This window comes from Coregonus lavaretus (genome assembly GCF_964263955.1).
Source record: "Coregonus lavaretus genome assembly, chromosome: 25".
In the NCBI taxonomy this organism is placed as follows: domain Eukaryota; kingdom Metazoa; phylum Chordata; class Actinopteri; order Salmoniformes; family Salmonidae; genus Coregonus; species Coregonus lavaretus.
In genome coordinates, this window is record NC_140012.1 from 23,839,436 (window position 1) to 23,859,503 (window position 20,068).

General features: G+C 42.2%; 1 protein-coding gene across 1 annotated transcript; it reads left to right on the plus strand.

The window, feature by feature from the left end:
- The first annotated feature begins 2,720 nt into the window (after nucleotides 1–2,720).
- LOC311100368 (cold shock domain-containing protein C2-like) lies at nucleotides 2,721–15,199 on the plus strand. The gene is made up of 4 exons (XM_084141263.1): nucleotides 2,721–2,890; nucleotides 13,159–13,534; nucleotides 13,717–13,839; nucleotides 14,045–15,199. The coding sequence occupies exons 2-4, from the start codon at nucleotides 13,344–13,346 to the stop codon at nucleotides 14,205–14,207; spliced, it is 477 nt and encodes a 158-aa protein (XP_083997389.1). The 5' UTR covers nucleotides 2,721–2,890; nucleotides 13,159–13,343; the 3' UTR covers nucleotides 14,208–15,199.
- The last annotated feature ends 4,869 nt before the right edge of the window (nucleotides 15,200–20,068 follow it).

Genomic DNA, 20,068 nt, shown 5'->3' on the forward strand with positions numbered 1-20,068 from the left:
CTAGGGATAGCTGAAGAGTTACAGTGCCTTGCAAAAGTATTCATCCCCCTTTGGCGTTTTTCCTATTTTGTTGCATTACAACCTGTAATTTAAATTGATTTTTATTTGGATTTCATGTAATGGACATACACAAAATAGTCCAAATTGGTGAAGTGAAATGAAAAAAATAACTTGTTTCAAAAGATTCTAGAAAATAAATAACGGAAAAGTGGTGCATGCATATGTATTCACCCCCTTTGCTATGAAGCCCCTAAATAAGATCTGGTGCAACCAATTACCTTCAGAAGTCACATAATTACTTAAATAAAGTCCACCTGTGTGCAATCTAAGTGTAACATGATCTGTCACATGATCTCAGTATATATACACACCTGTTCTGAAAGGCCCCAGAGTCTGCAACACCACTAAGCAAGGGGCACCACCAAGCAAGTGGCACCATGAAGACCAAGGAGCTCTCCAAACAGGTCAGGGACAAAGTTGTGGAGAAGTACAGATCAGGGTTGGGTTATACAAAAATATCTGAAACTTTGAACATCCCACGGAGCACCATTAAATCCATTATTTAAAAATTTAAAGAATATCTGGGGAAGGGTACCAAAACATTTCTGCAGCATTGATGGTCCCCAAGAATACAGTGGCCTCCATCATTCTTAAATGGAAGAAGTTTGGAATCACTAAGACTCTTCCTAGAGTTGGACGCCCTGCCAAACTGAGCAATCGGGGGAGAAGGGCCTTGGTCAGGTAGGTGACCAAGAACGTGATGGAGCTTGAGAGTTCCTCTGTGGAGATGGGAGAACCTTCCAGAAGGACAACCATCTCTGCAGCACTCCACCAATAAGGCCTTTATGGTAGAGTGGCCAGTTGGAAGCCTCTCCTCAGTAAAAGGCACATGACAGCCCGCTTGGAGTTTGCCAAAAGACACCTAAAGACTCTCAGACCACGAGAAACAAGATTCTCTGGTCTGATGAAACCCAGATTGAACTCTTCGGCCTGAATGCCAAGCGTCACGTCTGGAGGAAACCTGGCACCATCCCTACGGTGAAGCATGGTGGTGGTAGCATCATGCTGTGGGTCAGCGGCAGGGACTGGGAGACTAGTGTGTCCTCCTCCCAGAGTGCAAAGAACCATGGCGTGACCCTGGACAACACCCTGTCGTTCTCCGCTAACATCAAAGCGGTGACCCGATCCTGCAGGTTCATGCTCTACAACATTCGCAGAGTACGACCGTACCTTACACAGAAAGCGGCACAGGTCCTAATCCAGGCACTTGTCATCTCCCGTCTGGATTACTGCAACTCGCTGTTGGCTGGGCTCCCTGCCTGTGCCATTAAACCCCTACAATTTATCCAGAACGCTGCAGCCCGTCTGTTGTTCGACCTTCCCAAGTTCTCTCATGTCACCCCGCTCCTCCGCACACTCCACTGGCTTCCAGTTGAGGCTCGCATCTACTACAAGACCATGGTGCTTGCCTACGGAGCTGTGAGGGGAACGGCACCTCCTTACATTCAGGCTCTGATCAGACCCTACACCCAAACGAGGGCACTACGTTCATCCACCTCTGGCCTGCTAGCTCCCCTATCTCTACGAAAGCACAGTTCCCGCTCAGCCCAGTCAAAGCTATTTGCTGCTCTGGCACCCCAATGGTGGAACAAGCTCCCCCATGACACCAGGACAGCGGAGTCACTGACCACCTTCCGGAGACACTTGAAACTCTACCTCTTTAAGGAATACCTGTAATAGTATAAAGTAATCATTCTACCCCCCCCCCCCCCCCCCACAAAAAATAATAAGTTGAATGCACCAATTTGTAAGTCACTCTGGTTAAGAGCGCCTGCTAAATGATGTAAATGTAAATGTAGTCAGGATCGAGGCAAATATGAACAGAGCAAAGTACAGAGAGATCCTTGATGAGCGCACAGCACCTCAGACTGGGGCAAAGGTTCACCTTGTTATTATATATCCCGATGCCTAGTCCCTTTACCCTGCCTTCATGTACATATCTACCTCAAATACCTCATACCTCTGCACAGTGATCTGGTACTGGTACTCCCTGTATGTACTGTAGCTCCATTCTTCTGTATTTTATTTCTCGTGTTACTATTTTATTTGTATCATTTTTAAACTCTGTAGCTCAGTTGGTAGAGCATGGCGTTTGCAACGCCAGGGTTGTGGGTTCGATTCCCACGGGGGGCCATTATGACAACAAAAAAAGATGGTATGCACTCACTAACTGTAAGTCGCTCTGGATAAGAGCCTCTGCTAAATGACTAAAATGTAAGGGCTCATAAGCAAGCATTTCAAGGTAAAGTCTACACCAGTTGTTTTCAGCACATGACACATAAGATTTACGGAAGGCTCCTTGATACAAACAGATTGAACTGACCAATGGCAGGTATCAATCGACCGACCAATGGCAGGCACCAATGGGCGTTTCTTGATATTAATGGACTGACAAATGGCGGGCATCAAGGGGCGTTACCTGATAATCAAGGAAGCCCATATCAAGAAACGCCCCGAATTGCGGTGTACAATTGGCTGAGCCGGAGGAGCGCGAATTAATCTTGCTATAGAAAACATTGCTGCCACCATTCCAAACGAACTACTAAACTGAACGAGTCCCACGGAAAAACGAATCATGACTCTCGAGTCAGTAAAAAGAGTCGTTCAAAAAGAACGAATCGTTCGCATCACTAGTACCCCCGCCCTTCTCTCTGTTCTTTTCCCTTTCCCCAGATAGACCAGCTTGTGCAGCGAATCCACATAACAGCCGATAGGTATTCTCTCCACATCTGTGTATTTTTATTGATATTTCATTATATAATTATCGTTATATAACAGTTAATAGTCAAGACATCAACACATTTGACCGAAAACAGCTTAACATTTTAAGGTAAGAGCTCGATTTATCAATAGCGGCTAGCCTACATTTTGATAGTGCGCTTTAGGCTATAAATATTTTCTTATAGGAGCTATTTTTGAACAACTTAGCTACCACCATCCAGGTGACATTTTTATATTCTATGTAAACTTATTTGGATAAATATGTATTGTGTGATGAGTAGCCTAGCCTTTAAACTGTTTAGTCTCGTGCAGTTTCTACCTTATTTTGAGCGATCGATGTATTCTCCTGTTGTCTCAGCTGGTTCACATAAGAATGTTCTGGAATCAAGATGCCAGTAGGTTTGATTTGGGGAGTGAGTGAGAGTCAAGACACCACATGTTAAATCGCAATTAGACAACTAAGGGTATTTAAAGTTAAAAGGGATTAGACAAAGGCCGCCAAAAAAGAGCAGCGTCGTGAGTGTGACTGTCTGTGTGTAGCCTACTGAATATTTACGTGTCTCACATGCTGATAATGCTGAGGACAAGCAGCCACAGTGCCCTGCAGATTTTGGGAAGTGCAGGGCGAGTTGAGACAGCCTTTGTCTAGTTGAAGGAGCCCGGCCGCCCTGGTGTTTACACTGCTCCAAAACTAGGCAAATATAATTTTACAGCCTATAATAATCCCATTATCTCTTTAATAGGTTTACAGTCACTCACTACTTTTACAAGCGGTATATATCAAATGAGACACATAAGATGGATTAACTGTATTGTTAGATTAAAGGACTTGTTGTCAATGTATGTAATAGCCAATAGTTCATACTAGTTTTCAAACCATATTTTTTTCTGTGACAACAGATGTGTGTAAACCAGTGGGGGCTGCTGAGGGGAGGACGGCTCATAATAATGGCTGGAACCGAGCGAATGGAATGGCATCAAACACATAGAAACCATGTGTTTGATGTAGTTGATACCATTCCACTGATGCCGCTCCAGCCATGAGCTCGAGCCCGTTCTCCCCAATTAAGGTGCCACCAACCTCCTGTGGTGTACTCACCATCAAGTCAACATTCCACCAGCCTCTGTGATGTTGTCATCAGGATAAAACCTGCCACCTTTCTTTGACACATGGATGGGGGACATTTTATTAATCCCTTTCTCTTAAATTAGTTTTGGGATAAGAGATTACACTGCCTCTTACCAATAAAGAATAAAGAGTGCCTATTCCTCTTTATTGGATCATTACGGTTCCCTACCGCCCTGAACCCTCCTCCCTAAACCCTGGTCGCCACCCTGTCTCCACCCTGACCCTCCAGTCAATAAAGGGCAGACTCTGCTCTACTCCACCATGCAGGCAGCTATATTTAGATGGTGCCAATTGTCACATAGAGAGAGAGCAGCCCTAGGGATGCAGTCCCACACATTTCACTCATTTATCTTTTACATAGAAACAGTGTTGGTGAAGCTACTCTGATATCATAGTTTACCAAACTACCAATTATTTCACACTGAAAGAAGTTAAGCTACCCTTAATAAAAATATAGTTTACTTAACCAAAGCTACTTTGAAAAAGTAAAAAAATATGCTTTTTAAATAAATTCCAAAGCCTAAAATAGTGAACATTCAATTGCCAAAATGTTGTAAATATTCCATTGTCTCTGTCAAGTCCACATTGGGTAGACATCATCCTATTTAGCTAGGCTAGTCTGCCTAAGTATGCTGCAGAGCTGTCTGACAGTCATTTTACTAGTTCTTCAAAGTAGATAAGGCATAGGCCTACTTTCACGAACTGTCTCTATCCCTCACCTCCTTGTGTTGTGTACATTCCTCTCTCATGCAGTCGGTGTGTATCTAACCTAACATAGCAAGCATAAAAGTGTTTCCATCTCTGTCGGAGCCGGAAAGAACCAGCACAACGGATTATGGGCATTGTAGATAATTGCCACGTTTCTGTGCTGAACTAGGTTGAATATTTGCTTAATGAAAACTACAACTCCCTTCAGCCCAGCGTCCCACATAGTTCTTGACTTGATTTCTCTCGTGATTTATTTAATTTTTCTAGAGAAACAGTGCTTTGGGCTCACAAAAAAACAAACTAAATGGAATTCAAGTAATTGAACCGATGTCGGAAAAAATTAACACAATTTCGGTTAATCGCTCAGCACTAGCAAGAACAGATCACTCTGGAGTCAGATGTTCACAGAATGTGCAATTAAGCCTATTAAAACACAAAAAATACAGTGGCTTGCGAAAGTATTCACCCCCTTGGCATTTTTCCTATTTTGTTGCCTTACAACCTGGAATTAAAATGGACTTTTTGGGGGTTTGTATCATTTGATTTACACAACATGCCTACCACTTTGAAGATGCAAAATATTTCCTTGTGTGAAACAAACAACAAATAAGACAAAAAAACTGAACTTGAGCGTGCATAACTATTCCCCCCCCAAAGTCAATACTTTGTAGAGCCACCTTTTGCAGCAATTACAGCTGCAAGTCTCTTGGGGTATGTCTCTATAAGCTTGGCACATCTAGCCACTGGGATTTTTGCCCATTCTTCAAGGCAAAACTGCTCCAGCTCCTTCAAGTTGGATGGGTTCCGCTGGTGTAGAGCAATCTTTAAGTCATACCACAGATTCTCAATTGGATTGAGGTCTTGGCTTTGACTAGGCCATTCCAAGACATTTAAATGTTCCCCTTAAACCACACAAGTGTTGCTTTAGCAGTATGCTTAGGGTCATTGTTCTGCTGGAAGGTGAACCTCAAATCTCTGGAAGACTGAAACAGGTTTCCCTCAAGAATTTACCTGTATTTAGCGCCATCCATCATTCCTTCAATTCTGACCAGTTTCCCAGTCCTTACCGATTGAAAAACAGATGGTGTTCTCGGGGTGATGAGAGGTGTTGGGTTTGCGCCAGACATAGCGTTTTCCTTGATGGCCAGAAATATCAATTTTAGTCTCATCTGACCAGAGTACCTTCTTCCATATGTTTGGGGAGTCTCCCGCCTTTTTGCAAACACCGAATGTGTTTGCTTATTTTTTTCTTTAAGCAATGGCTTTTTTCTGTTCACTCTTCCGTAAAGCTCTGTGGAGTGTCTGGCTTAAAGTGGTCCTATGGACAGATACTCCAATCTCCGCTGTGGAGCTTTGCAGCTCCTTCAGAGTTATCTTTGTTCTCTTTGTTGCCTCTCTGATTAATGCCCTCCTTGCCTGGTCCGCGAGTTTTGGTGGGCAGCCCTCTCTTGGCAGGTTTGTTGTGGTGCCATATTCTTTCCATTTTTTAATAATGGATTTAATGGTGCTCCGTGGGATGTTCAAATTTTCAGATATTTTTTTATAACCCAACCCTGATCTGTACTTCTCCACAACTTTGTCCCTGACCTGTTTGGAGAGCTCCTTGGTCTTCGTGGTGCCGCTTGCTTGGTGGTGCCCCTTGCTTAGTGGTGTTGCAGACTGGGGCCTTTCAGAACAGGTGTATATATACTGAGATCATGTGACACTTAGATTGCACACAGGTGGACTTTATTTAACTAATTATGTGACTTCTGAAGGTAATTGGTTGCACCAGATCTTATTTAGGGGCTTCGTAGCAAAGGGGGTGAATACATATGCACGTACCACTTTTCCGTTATTTATTTTGTATAATTTTTTTAAACAAGTTTATTTTTTTCATTTCACTTTTTCATTTCACCAATTTGGACTATTTTGTGTATGTCCATTACATGAAATCCAGGTTGTAATGCAACAAAATAGGAAAAACGCCAAGGGGGATTAATACTTTTGCAAGGCACTGTATATGTTTCAAATGAGAATTAAGGTCTGATACCAAAAAAGAAAATTCTTGCCTACTTCACCATATTTTATTCTGTAGTTTTTTTTTTTACATTTGAGTCATTTAGCAGACGCTCTTATCCAGAGCGGCTTACAGTTAGTGAGTGCATAAATTTTTTCATACTGGCCTCCCGTGGGAATCAAACCCACAACCCTGGCGTTGCAAACACCATGCTCTACCAACTGAGCTACACGGGGTAGTTCCAGTATTAAGTTACTGCTACATGGCAAAAAAAATAATTAACTACTGAAAACACTACCAAGATTTGAATTTAGTTGAACTACCACCAAGCTACTGCAAAATGTAGTTTAATTACTAGTTGAACCACATGTAGTTCACTACTCCCCAACACTGCATAGAAATACATCAGTATGCAGTCTCTAAGAGGGGAGGGCTATTGTAATAGGTCTCAAAATGACAATGATTCTCTCAATGGCAAAATAATTGAATATTGTCTAGGGCTTTTTCAGTCAAAGTTATCTGCTGGTTGCACTGCCTCAGTTTGGGTGGGGGGGGTGTAATATGATAATAATGTATTAAATATCTGAGCTAAGGCTCTGCTCGGCATTGCTGGATTATATAGACAGTCTTGGGATGTTTTCAAAGCCAGTGACATCAGTGCTGGTGCTTTAAACCAAATCACTTTCTTCAGTGTTGGGGAAGCTACTCTGAAAATATAGTTTACCAAGCTACCAATTACTTCAAAACTGGAAGAAGTTAAGGTACACTTAAGAAAAATATTGTTTACTTAACTAAAGTTACTTTGAAAAAAACAGTTCACTACATCCAAACTACTTTGTACAAAATTATCATATCTAAATTTGAAATGTCAAAGACTACAAATTGCAAGAACATATCACTCTGGAGTCAGATGTTGACAGAATGTGTAATTTAGTCTATTAAAAAAGAACTATAATTCAAGTGAAAATTAGGCAGGTCTGAGGCAGAAAAAGAAAGGAAATTCTTGCCTATTTCACCCATATTTTATTTTATTTTTGCAAAAACAGTTGTGTGTAGTTCCAGTCAGTGGTGTAAAGTACTTAAGTAAAACATACTTGAAATTATTACTTACAGTGCCTTCAGAAAGTATTCATAACTCTTGACTTATTCAACATTTTGTTTTGTTACATCCTGAATCCAAAATGTCTTAGTTTTTTCCCTCGCCCATCTACACACAATACCCCATAATGACAAAGTGAAAACTTGTTTTTAGAAATTGTAGCACATTTATTGAAAATTAAATACAGAACTATTTAATTTACATAAGTATTCACACCCCTGAGTCAATACTTTGTAGAAGCACCTTTGGCAGCGATTACAGCTGTTAGTCTTTCTGGGTAAGTCTCTAAGAGCTTTCCACACCTGGATTGTGCAACATTTGCCCATTGTTCTTTTCAAAATTCTTCAAGCTCGGTCAAATTGGTTGTTAATCATTGCAAGACAACCATTTTCAGGTCTTGCCACAGATTTTCAAGTAGATTTAAGTCAAAACTGTAACTCGGCCACTCAGGAACATTCACTGTCTTCTTGGTAAGCTACTCCGATGTAGATTTGGCCTTGTTTTAGGTTATTGTCCTGCTGAAAGGTGAATTCATCTCCCAGTGTCTGGTGGAAAGCAGACTGACCAGGTATTCCTCTAGGGTTTTGTCTGTGTTTACCTCCAGCCTCCATTCACTTTCTTTTTTTATCTTGAAAAACTCCCCAGTCCTTAATGATAACATGATGCAGCCACCACTATGTTTGAAAATATGGAGAGTAATTTGTTTTATTGGATTTGCCCCAAACATCAAACACTTTGTATTCAGGACAAAAAGTGAATTGCTTTGCCACATTTTTTGCAGTATTACTTTAGTGCCTTGTTGCAAATAGGATGCATGTTTTGGAATATTTTTTATTTTGTACAGGCTTCCTTCTTTTCACTCTGTCAATTAGGTTAGTATTGTGGAGTAACTACAATGTTGTTGATCCATCCTTAGTTTTCTCCTATCACAGCCATTAAACTCTAACTGTTTTAAAGTCACGATTAGCCTCATGGTGAAATCCCTGAGCGGTTTCCTTCCTCCCTGCAAATGAGTTAGGATGGACGCCTGTGTCTTTGTAGTGACTGGGTGTAATTAATAACTTCACCATGCTCAAAGGGATATTTAATGTCTGCTTTTTTATTTTGACCCATTTACCAATATGTTCCCTTCTTTGCCAGGCATTGGAAAACCTCCCTGGTCTTTGTGGTTGAATCCCTCGACTGAGGGACCTTACAATTATCTGTATGTGGGGTAGAGAGATGAGGTAGTCATAAAAAAAATCATGTTAAATGCTATTATTGCACACAGTCCATGCAACTCATTATGTGACTTGTTAAGCACATTTCTACTCCTGAACTTATTTAGGCTTGACTTTCTGAAGGCACTGTAAGTAGTTTTTTTGGGTATCTGTACTTTACTATTACATTTTTGACAACTTTTACTTTTACTCCACTCTTGGGGTATGTCTTTTATGTACCTTTTATGTACTTTTTACTCTGATACATTTTTCCGACACCCAAAAGTGCTCGTTACGTTTCATATGCTCAGGCAGGACAGCAATATGGTCCAATTCATGCATACAGTGCATTCATAAAGTATTCAGACCCCTTCACTTTTTCCAAATTTTGTTAAGTTACAGCCTTATTCTAAAATTGATTACATTGTTTCCCTCATCAATCTACACACAATATCCCATAATGACAAAGCAAAAACAGGTTTAGAATTTGTTTTGAAAATGTATAAAAAAGAAATAAAAAAACGGATTCACATTTACATAAGTATTCAGACCCTTTACTCAGTACTTCGTTGAAGCACCGTTGGCAGCGATTACAGCCTTGAGTCTTCTTTGGTATGACACTACAAGCTTGGCACACCTGTATTTGTGGAGTTTCTCCCATTCTTCTCTGCAGATCCTCTCAAGCTCTGTCAGGTTGGATGGGGAGCGTCGCTGTACGGCTATTTTCAGGTCTCTCCAGAGATGTTAAATTGGGTTCAAGTCCGGGCTCTGGCTGGGCCACTCAAGGAAATTCAGAGACTTGTCCCGAAGCCACTCCTGCGATGTCTTGGCTGTATGCTCAGGGTCGTTGTCCTGTTGGAAGGTGAACCTTCGCCCCAGTCTGAGGTCCTGAGCGCTCTGGGGCAGGTTTTCATCAAGGATCTTTGTACTTTGCTCCGTTCATCTTTCCCTCGATCCTGAATAGTCTCAGTCCCTGCCGCTGAAAAACATCCCCACAGGGATGGTATTGGCCATGTAATGAGCAGTGCCTGGTTTCCTCCAGATGTGACGCTTGGCATTCAGGCCAAAGAGTTCAATCTTCGTTTCATCAAATCAGAGAATCTTGTTTGTCATGGTCTGAGATTCCTTTAGGTGCCTTTTGGCAAACTCCAAGCGGGCTGTCATGTGCCTTTTACTGAGGAGTGGCTTCCGTCTGGCCACTCTACCATAAAGGCCTGACTGGTGGAGTGCTGCAGAGATGGTTGTCCTTCTGGAAGTTTCTCCCATCTCCACAGAGGAACTCTGGAGCTCTGTCAGCGTGACCATCGGGTTCTTGGTCACCTCCCTGACCAAGGCCCTTCTCCCCTGATTGCTCAGTTTGGCCGGGCGGCCAGCTCTAGGAAGAGTCTTAGTGATTCCAATATTCTTCCATTTAAGAATGATGGAGGCCACTGTGTTCTTGGGGACCTTCAATGCTGCAGAAATGTTTTGGTACCCTTCCCCAGATCTGTGCCTTGACACAATCCTGTCTCTGAGCTCTACGGACAATTCCTCTGACATGAACTGTCAACTGTGGGACCTTATATAGACAGGTGTGTGCCTTTCCAAATCATGTCCAATCAATTGAATTTACCACAGGTGGACTCCAATCAAGTTGTAGAAACATCTCAAGGATGATCAATGGAAACAGGATGCACCTGAGCTCAATTTCGAGTCTCATAGCAAAGGGTCTTAATACATATGTAAATAAGGTATTTCGTTTTTTTATTTTTAATACATTGGCAAAAAAAACTATTTTTGCTTTGTAATTATGGGGTATTGTGTGTAGATTGATTGGAAAAAAATGAATTTTATCCATTTTAGAATAAGGCTGTAACGTAAAATGTTTTGGGAAAAAGTGAAGGGGTCTGAATACTTTCTGAATGCACTGTATATCAATATAATGCGTTGTCATCCCTACTGCCTCTGATCTGGCGGACTCACTAAACACAAATACTGCGTTTTTGTAAATTATGTCTGAGTGTTGGAGTGTGCCCCTGTCTATCCGTAAAGAAAAAAGAAAATTGTGCCATCTGGTTTGCTTAATATAAGGAATTTGATGTATAGCTTTTACTTTTTACTCAAGTATGAAACTTTTTACTTTTAGTCAAGTATGAGTACTTTTTCCACCACTGTACTTAAGTATATTTAAAACCAGATAGACTTTACTCAATAAGTATTTTACTGGGTGACTTTCACTTTTACTTGAGTCATTTTCTATTAAGGTAGCTTTACTTTTACTCAAGCACGACAATAGACTACTTTTTCCACCACTGGTTCCAGTAGTTACTATTACAGTGGAGGCTGCTGAGGGGAGGACGGCTCATAATAATGGTTGGAACGGAGTAAATGGAATGGCATCAAACACATGGAAACCATGTGTTTTGATGTATTTGATACCATTCCACTAATTCCGCTCCAGCCATTACCATGAGCCCGTCCTCCCCAATTAAGGTGCCACCAACCTCCTGTGGTAGTTAGCTACACCGGTACATGGCAGAAAAGTAATTAACTATTGAAAACAATACCAAGATTTAATGTATTTCAACTCCCACCAAGCTTCTGCAAAATGTAGTTATATTACTAGTTGAACTACATGTGGCCTAGTTCACTACTCCCCAACACTGACTTTCTTATTGTTATTTCACTGAGCGTCTTATTGTGTTGTTGTCCCACTTGTTATTGTTTTGCAGTCTTTCGGATTTATTCATATATTTCTCTCTCTAAACTGAGAAAAAAAAGAAACGTCCTCTCACTGTCAACTGCGTTTATTTTCAGCAAACTTAATGTGTAAATATTTGTATGAACATAACAGGATTCAACAACTGAGACATAAACTGAACAAGTTCCACAGACATGTGACTAACAGAAATTGAATAATGTGTCCCTGAACAAAGGGGGGGTCAAAATCAAAAGTAACAGTCAGTATCTGCTGTAGCCACCAGCTGCATTAAGTACTGCAGTGCATCTCCTCCTCGTGGACTGCACCAGTTTTGCAAGTTCTTGCTGTGAGATGTTACCCCACTCTTTCACCAAGGCACCTGCAAGTTCCCAGAAATTTCTGGGGGGAATGGCCCTAGCCTTCACCCTCCGATCCAACAGGTCCCAGACGTGCTCAATGGGATTGGGATCCGGGCTCTTCGCTGGCCATGGCAGAACACTGACATTCCTGTCTTGCAGGAAATCACACACAGAATGAGCAGTATGGCTGGTGGCATTGTCATGCTGGAGGGTCATGTCAGGATGAGCCTGCAGGAAGGGTACCACATGAGGGAGGAGGATGTCTTCACTGTAACGCACAGCGTTGAGATTGCCTGCAATGACAACAAGCTCAGTCCAATGATGCTGTGACACACCGCCCCAGACCATAACGGACCCTCCACCTCCAAATCGATCCCGCTCCAGAGTACAGGCCTCGGTGTAACGCTCATTCCTTCAACGATAAACGCGAATCCGACCATCACCCCTGGTGAGACAAAACCGCGACTCGTCAGGTGAAGAGCACTTTTTGCCAGTCCTGTCTGGTCCAGCGACGGTGGGTTTGTGCCCATAGGCAACGTTGTTGCCGGTGATGTCTGGTGAGGACCTGCCTTACAACAGGCCTACAAGCCCTCAGTCCAGCCTCTCTCAGTCTATTGCGGACAGTCTGAGCACTGATGGAGGGATTGTGCGTTCCTGGTGTAACTCGGGCAGTTGTTGTTGCCATCCTGTACCTGTCCCGCAGGTGTGATGTTCGGATGTACCGATCCTGTGCAGGTGTTGTTACACGTGGTCTGCCACTGCGAGGACGATCAGCTGTCCGTCCTGTCTCCCTGTAGCGCTGTCTTAGGCGTCTCACAGTACGGACAGGTACAGGATGGCAACAACAATTTATTGCCCTGGCCACATCTGCAGTCCTCATGCCTCCTTGCAGCATGCCTAAGGCACGTTCACGCAGATGAGCAGGGACCCTGGGCATCTTTCTTTTGGTGTTTTTCAGAGTCAGTAGAAAGGCCTCTTTAGTGTCCTAAGTTTTCATAACTGTGACCTTAATTGCCTACCGTCTGTAAGCTGTTAGTGTCTTAACGATCGTTCCACAGGTGCATGTTCATTAATTGTTTATGGTTCATTGAACAAGCATGGGACATTTTTACAAATTATCTTTGAAAGACAGGGTCTTGAAAAAGGGACTTTATTGTTTTGCTGAGTTTATTTCTTTCTTACTTTCTTCTCTCGCTCTCTCCAGGAAACCACCAAGCTCCGCCATTATCCCGCCTTCCAGACGCATCCTGAACCACCACCACCACAGACACACCACCCATCACCCTTATCATGCAGGCAGTCTAGGTCTGTCTCCCCAGCTGTGACCCACCCGAGGCTGAGGCAGCTTCTCCCACAGAGCTCCACACCCCCAGGGGGAGCCCCACAGAGATGGCTGATTCAGACCCCTCGTCCCCTTCCGATCCCCCACGGCCGCTGAGCTCCCCACGCACCCCTCTCTCCCTGTCCTTCCCCTTCCTCAGGGAGGGAAGTCGGGTGTGGGAGAGGGAAAGGAAACCCCCCCTGATGCCAGGCGAGCTGCCCAGCCCTCTGCCCACCAAACGCACCCGCACATACTCAGCGTGAGTAGGAATAATCTGTGGTGGTAGAGTGAGTGAGTGTGTGTGTGTTTGTACATAGCCTTGAGTGTGATCTATGAGGCTCTGGTCACTATCAGGGACTAGGGAGCCATTTTGGATGCAAGCCCTGAGAATAGCTTGCATGGGTTAATGTTGTTTGTTTCTCTCCTGTGTGTCTTTCTCAGTACGGTGCGGGCCAGATCAGGCCCAGTGTATAAAGGTGTGTGTAAGACCTTCTACAGGTCCCAGGGTCATGGCTTTATAAAGCCCTCCAACGGTGGAGAGGACATATTTGTACACATCTCTGAGTGAGTGATTCTGAAGCATTAAGATTAAATAATAATCTACAACACACTTTGGGACTGAGAAGTGTTATGCCAATATGCGTTGTACCTAATATCATATTTTATAATCACAATCCACCTTATTGCTTTATCATATATTTATAGACTTTAATGTCCTAGAGAGGCCTGGATTCTCTCATAATAATTTTCTCCCCCTCTCCCTTTTTAGTATCGATGGAGAATACGTGCCGATGGAAGGTGACGAGGTCACGTACAAAGTCTGTTCCATCCCCCCCAAGAACCAGAAGATCCAGGCAATGGAGGTTGTCATCACCCACTTGGCCCCAGGAACCAAGCATGAGACCTGGTCTGGACAGATCATCAGCTCCTAGACCTCCACCTGGAAAGAGGCAGTGTTGGGAAGAGTGGGGGTTGGGAGGGAAGGTGGGAAGGAGCCTAGAGAGGAGAGGTAAAGGGGGAGGAAGGAGGAAGTAAACAAGCACAGGGAGCAGTGGAAGGAGTGATTATGTAAAGGTGTAACCTGGGGGTTGGAATGTGGTAATATAAGTCTTAAGATGGCATTAAGTAGGTTTCAGTTGGAATGTGAATGAGGAAAAGTTAATTATTTAAGTTAAGAAAAGGGTCAAGGTTAAGTTGGATTAAAGGTTGATGGTTTATTTAAGATTATTTAAGATAGCAGAAGTCTAGTAAGTTTAATAAGACACTGCTGTAGGGAATACTGAAACAAAGGACAACAAACCTTCCTAAATTATGTTTTTATTAATACTTTTGATTTATTTATTTATTTATTTTTTCGTTATGACAGGTGAGGTAGATATTGTTGATATTATTATAAATGTGTGTTTTAATGCCAATATATGCCTAGTCTAACCCATCGCACAATTCACTCTGATGATACTGCCCTGGTAACGCCTACTCCTTCAGTCTAATGTTGACCAATGACCATTTATTAATCTTTGTAACAGTTATTGATGATTACTATGAGGTTCAAACCCCCTTTTTTTTATCATTAAAACACATGTTATCCATACTAATAGACAAGATATGAACATGCACTGTTGTCAATAGTCAAGTACTTTCATCATGCAGTGACCTTGTAAACATAATTAGGTTTCTATGCATTGTTAATACCATGTTTTATTTGTGACTAACATATATATAGTACTGTCTGTTTTCTTATGTTAGGAAACTGTTTGAAGTTTCATTGTGTTCAAGATCACTTTTTCTGTCGAATCACTGTGACTAGCGTGTTGTCATTAGGATAAAAAGTTACGACTGTATTATTCACATACCTGTGTGAAAATGTGTTGATTATTTTCATTAATAAATTAACCTGTGGTCAAAAATAGGTTATTAGCAGTTCAAATATGGCTTCAGAAATTGCTTATTAGAACGGTATGCAACATCGATAGTCCATTAGAGGGCAGACAAGGACAAGTAATCCTCAACCAATTTTGGAGAAACTCGAAGGCACACACACACACAACACAGTACTTCACTAAACAGGTGAACTGTGTGGAGGTGTGTCAACCTCTAACTTTGGGGTGAAGTAATGGTTAACCCTGACCATATAGATGTTTTGCATCATGCAGTATATGGGCCGTTCCACCTTTTTGCACTGTAAACCCAAGATAGATAAGCCGTGATGACACAGCTTCGGTTGAAAACACGGTATAGATCTAAATCTTTCATTTTTTTACAAGGATGTCAACTTTGCTTCTGTGTAATCTATCCTCCAAGCCAACAAACATTTTAATGAAAAAATAAATACACACAAAGAGCACAACAGAAACAGCTGATGAGATATACTGGTGGTCAGTAATCAGACTTTAAACCTGCTATTATGCATTTAACCTAATAGATAAGGACATCGTGCCCCAGGTGTACGATAACAATGTTCTGACGCACACACACGGACTTATGCATGAACGAACAAGGCACACACAAAAGTTAAGACAGAAGAACTAAGTAACGTTAAATCCAATGGTCTGTCCTCTTGACTTGTCATATTGATGCATGAGCTGTGTTTCTGCAGGTAATGGGGGCGTGGGAAATAAAGTCATAGCCAGACACAATGATCTACAACGAGATGAGCTGATAACAATGATGAGTTCTCACCTTTTGGCAATAGCCAGGCATTTGTGTGTTCTGTGACTGAGTAAACAAGTATGTGTATAATATGATCAGATGACTTCATAATGTCCAAATGGAAGGAAAAATGACCAATAGTGTTTGGGAGGGATTCAGGCCTCTGGTTGTACCAGCACAGTAGCCTACAGGAAGCATACTTTTAATTGTCCACAATTTCATTACTGGAAGTCATTCATGCATTTGTAGACTTTGTAGTTGCATAGGTGGTTACACCCAGTTAAAAACAAATGTTCCCACAACTTTAGAGAACGTTCCCTTAAGAGTCTTATTAGGTCACTAGCCAACGTTTTCATAGGAATGTTCCTGTGATGTGCAAGGAATGTTTTCAAGGGACCATTCCCTTAATATCAAATAGAACTTACCCAGAATGTGGTTACCCTGTTCTCAGAATTTAAGATATGAATGTTCTTTACACGTTTCATGGGAACGTTGCAAGAACATTCATGTGTCCAGTTTTCAGAGGGTTAGCTGACTATATCATCAACGTCCTACCAAACATACACAGAACATGGTTGCCATGTTCTCAGAACATAAGATATAAACTCAGCAAAAAAAGAAACGTCCCTTTTTCAGGACCCTGTCTTTCAAAGATAATTTGTAAAAATCCAAATAACTTCACAGATCTTCATTGTAAAGGGTTTAAACACTGTTTCCCATGCTTGTTCAATGAACCATAAATAATAATAAGCCATTTAGCAGACGCTTTTATCCAAAGCGACTTACAGTCATGCGTGCATACATATTTTTTTTTGTGTATGGGTGGTCCCGGGGAACGAACCCACTACCCTGGCGTTACAAGCGCTGTGCTCTACCAGCTGAGCTACAGAGGACCACAATTAATGAACATGCACCTGTGGAACGATCGTTAAGACACTAACAGCTTACAGACGGTAGGCAATTAAGGTCACAGTTATGAAAACTTAGGACACTAAAGAGGCCTTTCTACTGACTCTGAAAAACACCAAAGAAAGATGCCCAGGGTCCCTGCTCATCTGCGTGAACGTGCCTTAGGCATGCTGCAAGGAGGCATGAGGACTGCAGATGTGGCCAGGGCAATAAATTGCAATGTCCGTACTGTGAGACGCCTAAGACAGCGCTACAGGGAGACAGGACGGACAGCTGATCGTCCTCACAGTGGCAGACCACGTAACAACACCTGCACAGGATTGGTACATCCGAACATCACACCTGCGAGACAGGTACAGGATGGCAACAACAACTGCCCGAGTTACACCAGGAACGCACAATCCCTCCATCAGTGCTCAGACTGTCTGCAATAGGCTGAGAGAGGCTGGACTGAGGGCTTGTAGGCATGTTGTAAGTCAGGTCCTCACCAGACATCACCGGCAACAACGTCGTCTATAGGCACAAACCCACCGTCGCTGGACCAGACAGAACTGGCAAAAAGTGCTCTTCACCTGACGAGTCGTGGTCTGGGGCGGTGTGTCACAGCATCATCGGACTGAGCTTGTTGTAATTGCAGGCAATCTCAATGCTGTGCGTTACAGGGAAGACATCTTCCTCCCTCATGTGCTACCCTTCCTGCAGGCTCATCCTGACATGACCCTCCAGCATGACAATGCCACCAGCCATACTGCTCGTTCTGTGCGTGATTTCCTGCAAGACAGGAATGTCAGTGTTCTGCCATGGCCAGCGAAGAGCCCGGATCTCAATCCCATTGAGCACGTCTGGAACCTGTTGGATCGGAGGGTGAGGGCTAGGGCCATTCCCCCCAGAAATGTCTGGGAACTTGCAGGTGCCTTGGTGGAAGAGTGGGGTAACATCTCACAGCAAGAACTGGCAAATCTGGTGCAGTCCATGAGGAGGAGATTCACTGCAGTACTTAATGCAGCTGGTGGCCACACCAGATATTGACTGTTACTTTTGATTTATTTTGACTCCCCCTTTGTTCAGGGACACATTATTCCATTTCTGTTAGTCACATGTCTGTGGAACTTGTTCAGTTTATGTCTCAGTTGTTGAATTTTGTTATGTTCATACAAATATTTACACATGTTAAGTTTGCTGAAAATAAACGCAGTTGACAGTGAGAGGACGTTTCTTTTTTTGCTGAGTTTACATTCTCTAGACACTTTTCATGGGAATGTTGCAAGAACATTCATGTGTCCAGTTTTCTGTGGGTTAGGATAATATTCCATCAACATCACACTAAATATACACAGAACATGGTTGCCATGTTCTCAGAATATAAGATATACATTTTCTAGACACGTTTCATGGGAACGTTGTAAGAATATTTCTGTGTATCAGTTGTCAGGATGTCACCTGATTGTCCCAAAGAAACATCCCCCCTCCCCCCAAAAAACTGTTTAATTACACACTCTAAAAAGAAAAGGTTCCTGGAGGCACCTTTAGGGGTTCCTCAGATTGCAACACCAGCGGAACCCCTAAAGGTGCTTCCAGGAACCTTTTCCCTGAGGAACCTTTTAGGGCGTTAAGGTTCCTATAGGAACCTTATGTCCCATGTATTATATTATGAATAATAATAATAATAATATTAACAATAATAATACAAATAACATTGAGTGGCAAACTTGTGAATTCACAAATTCATTTTATTGACTTTAAAAGTTACAGAAATCTCCCTTATCGCTCTCTACAGCAAAAAGTTTGCCATTCGTACAACATTTGTTGGTAATTTATCCCCCTCATCAATTCCCAGAACACATTTCTGAATGACCAGCAGTGCTTTTCACTGATGCTGCATACTCAATATTAAAAAGGAAATGGACCCTCATTGCCACTCCCAATCCCATGGAGATGTCCCCTGGCTCTCATCCGCAAAGGGATTCCCCTCTATTCTTATGGTAGGTGATGGGAACTTTACACACTGTAAGAAGTAAAACAAATTTAAATTAAGATTACTCAAGTCATATTTCAAACAGTAAATTAACAACTGAGCACAGTACACATTACAGTATTACTAACTATGCATTTATTTATTTCTCTTCTGGGAAATACATACCCTGTCTGTGACATACAGCCCACTTGGATCTTCTTTGAAGAGGTAGGGGAGGAGCAAAATGGCTGCAGTGATCTTCAGACCTTAAATTGGTGGGTGTGTAATAAAAAGGATGCATTAGAATCAATAGAATTAGAACGGATGCATTCTTTTAAGGGTACATTTTACATGCAGTAACATTGATTTAAAAAAAACTTTGTGAGCCTCCTCCATGTGTGAGAGAAGTGCAGTCTTGTAGAGATTCAGCAACTCCACAGCCATACCCCTCCTCTCCATTTCTGCAATGATTTTGTCGGCCATTGCGCCAAATCCGGACAGAATGTTTCTGTCCACATCCATCGGTCCACATCTCATCTCGGAGGAAATCTGAGTAAATTTGTTTATAATGCATCATCAATATATCTTGGATTCAGATGACTATACTTGGCTATGTTACATTAGTTGTGTTTTTTACAATTTCTTTCTATCAGACTTTTTGTCTACTTACAATGGCTGACAAACGGAGTGCTGGATACTGTTTTAAGATGTCCTTGGTGCCTTGTTTCATAAAATGTTCTCTCTTTTTCAGTCCTTTTCATTTTGTCTTGTAGGGAACTTATGTTCGGTCCCTTTTTTGGCACTCCACCTGCATCTTTTCAACATGTAACTTCTGACTGAAGGAATCCTCACCAGTCTCAAACTAAAAATCTAAAATAAATATGATCATATATTGATACATACAGCATCAAAAACGATCAAAGTCTATAGAAAAAGGCAAACTGTTCCGTATTCACAAAGCATCTGCGTGCTGATCTTGTATCAGGTCCCCACCTGTCCATACAATATTATTTATGATCTTAAAAACTGATCCGGGATCAGCGGTTTGACTTTGACACACTGACTGAATATGGGCCATTATTTGTATGCAGTTACCTTGGCTATTTTGGTTGGGTCTTCATTTTTTGGTGTCATCTGGGCATATTTTTTAACCCTTGCCTCCCAAACCTCTTCTGCATTTCCTGTACTTCTGCAACATGAGCAAGCGGCTGCCGTTATTTTTTTATCATGCCGTGCCATGACTCCTTAAAAAATAAAATGTGGAGAGGAGAAATGTCATGA

What these genes read in the sequence shown, in the direction of transcription:
- LOC311100368 (XM_084141263.1), top strand. Translation starts at nt 13,344, where the DNA reads ATGGCTGATTCAGACCCCTCGTCCCCTTCCGATCCCCCACGGCCGCTG. An exon ending in CGCACCCGCACATACTCAGC is followed by an intron (nt 13,535 to 13,716) that starts GTGAGTAGGAAT and finishes TGTCTTTCTCAG; the next exon opens with TACGGTGCGGGCCAGATCAG. An exon ending in ATATTTGTACACATCTCTGA is followed by an intron (nt 13,840 to 14,044) that starts GTGAGTGATTCT and finishes CTCCCTTTTTAG; the next exon opens with TATCGATGGAGAATACGTGC.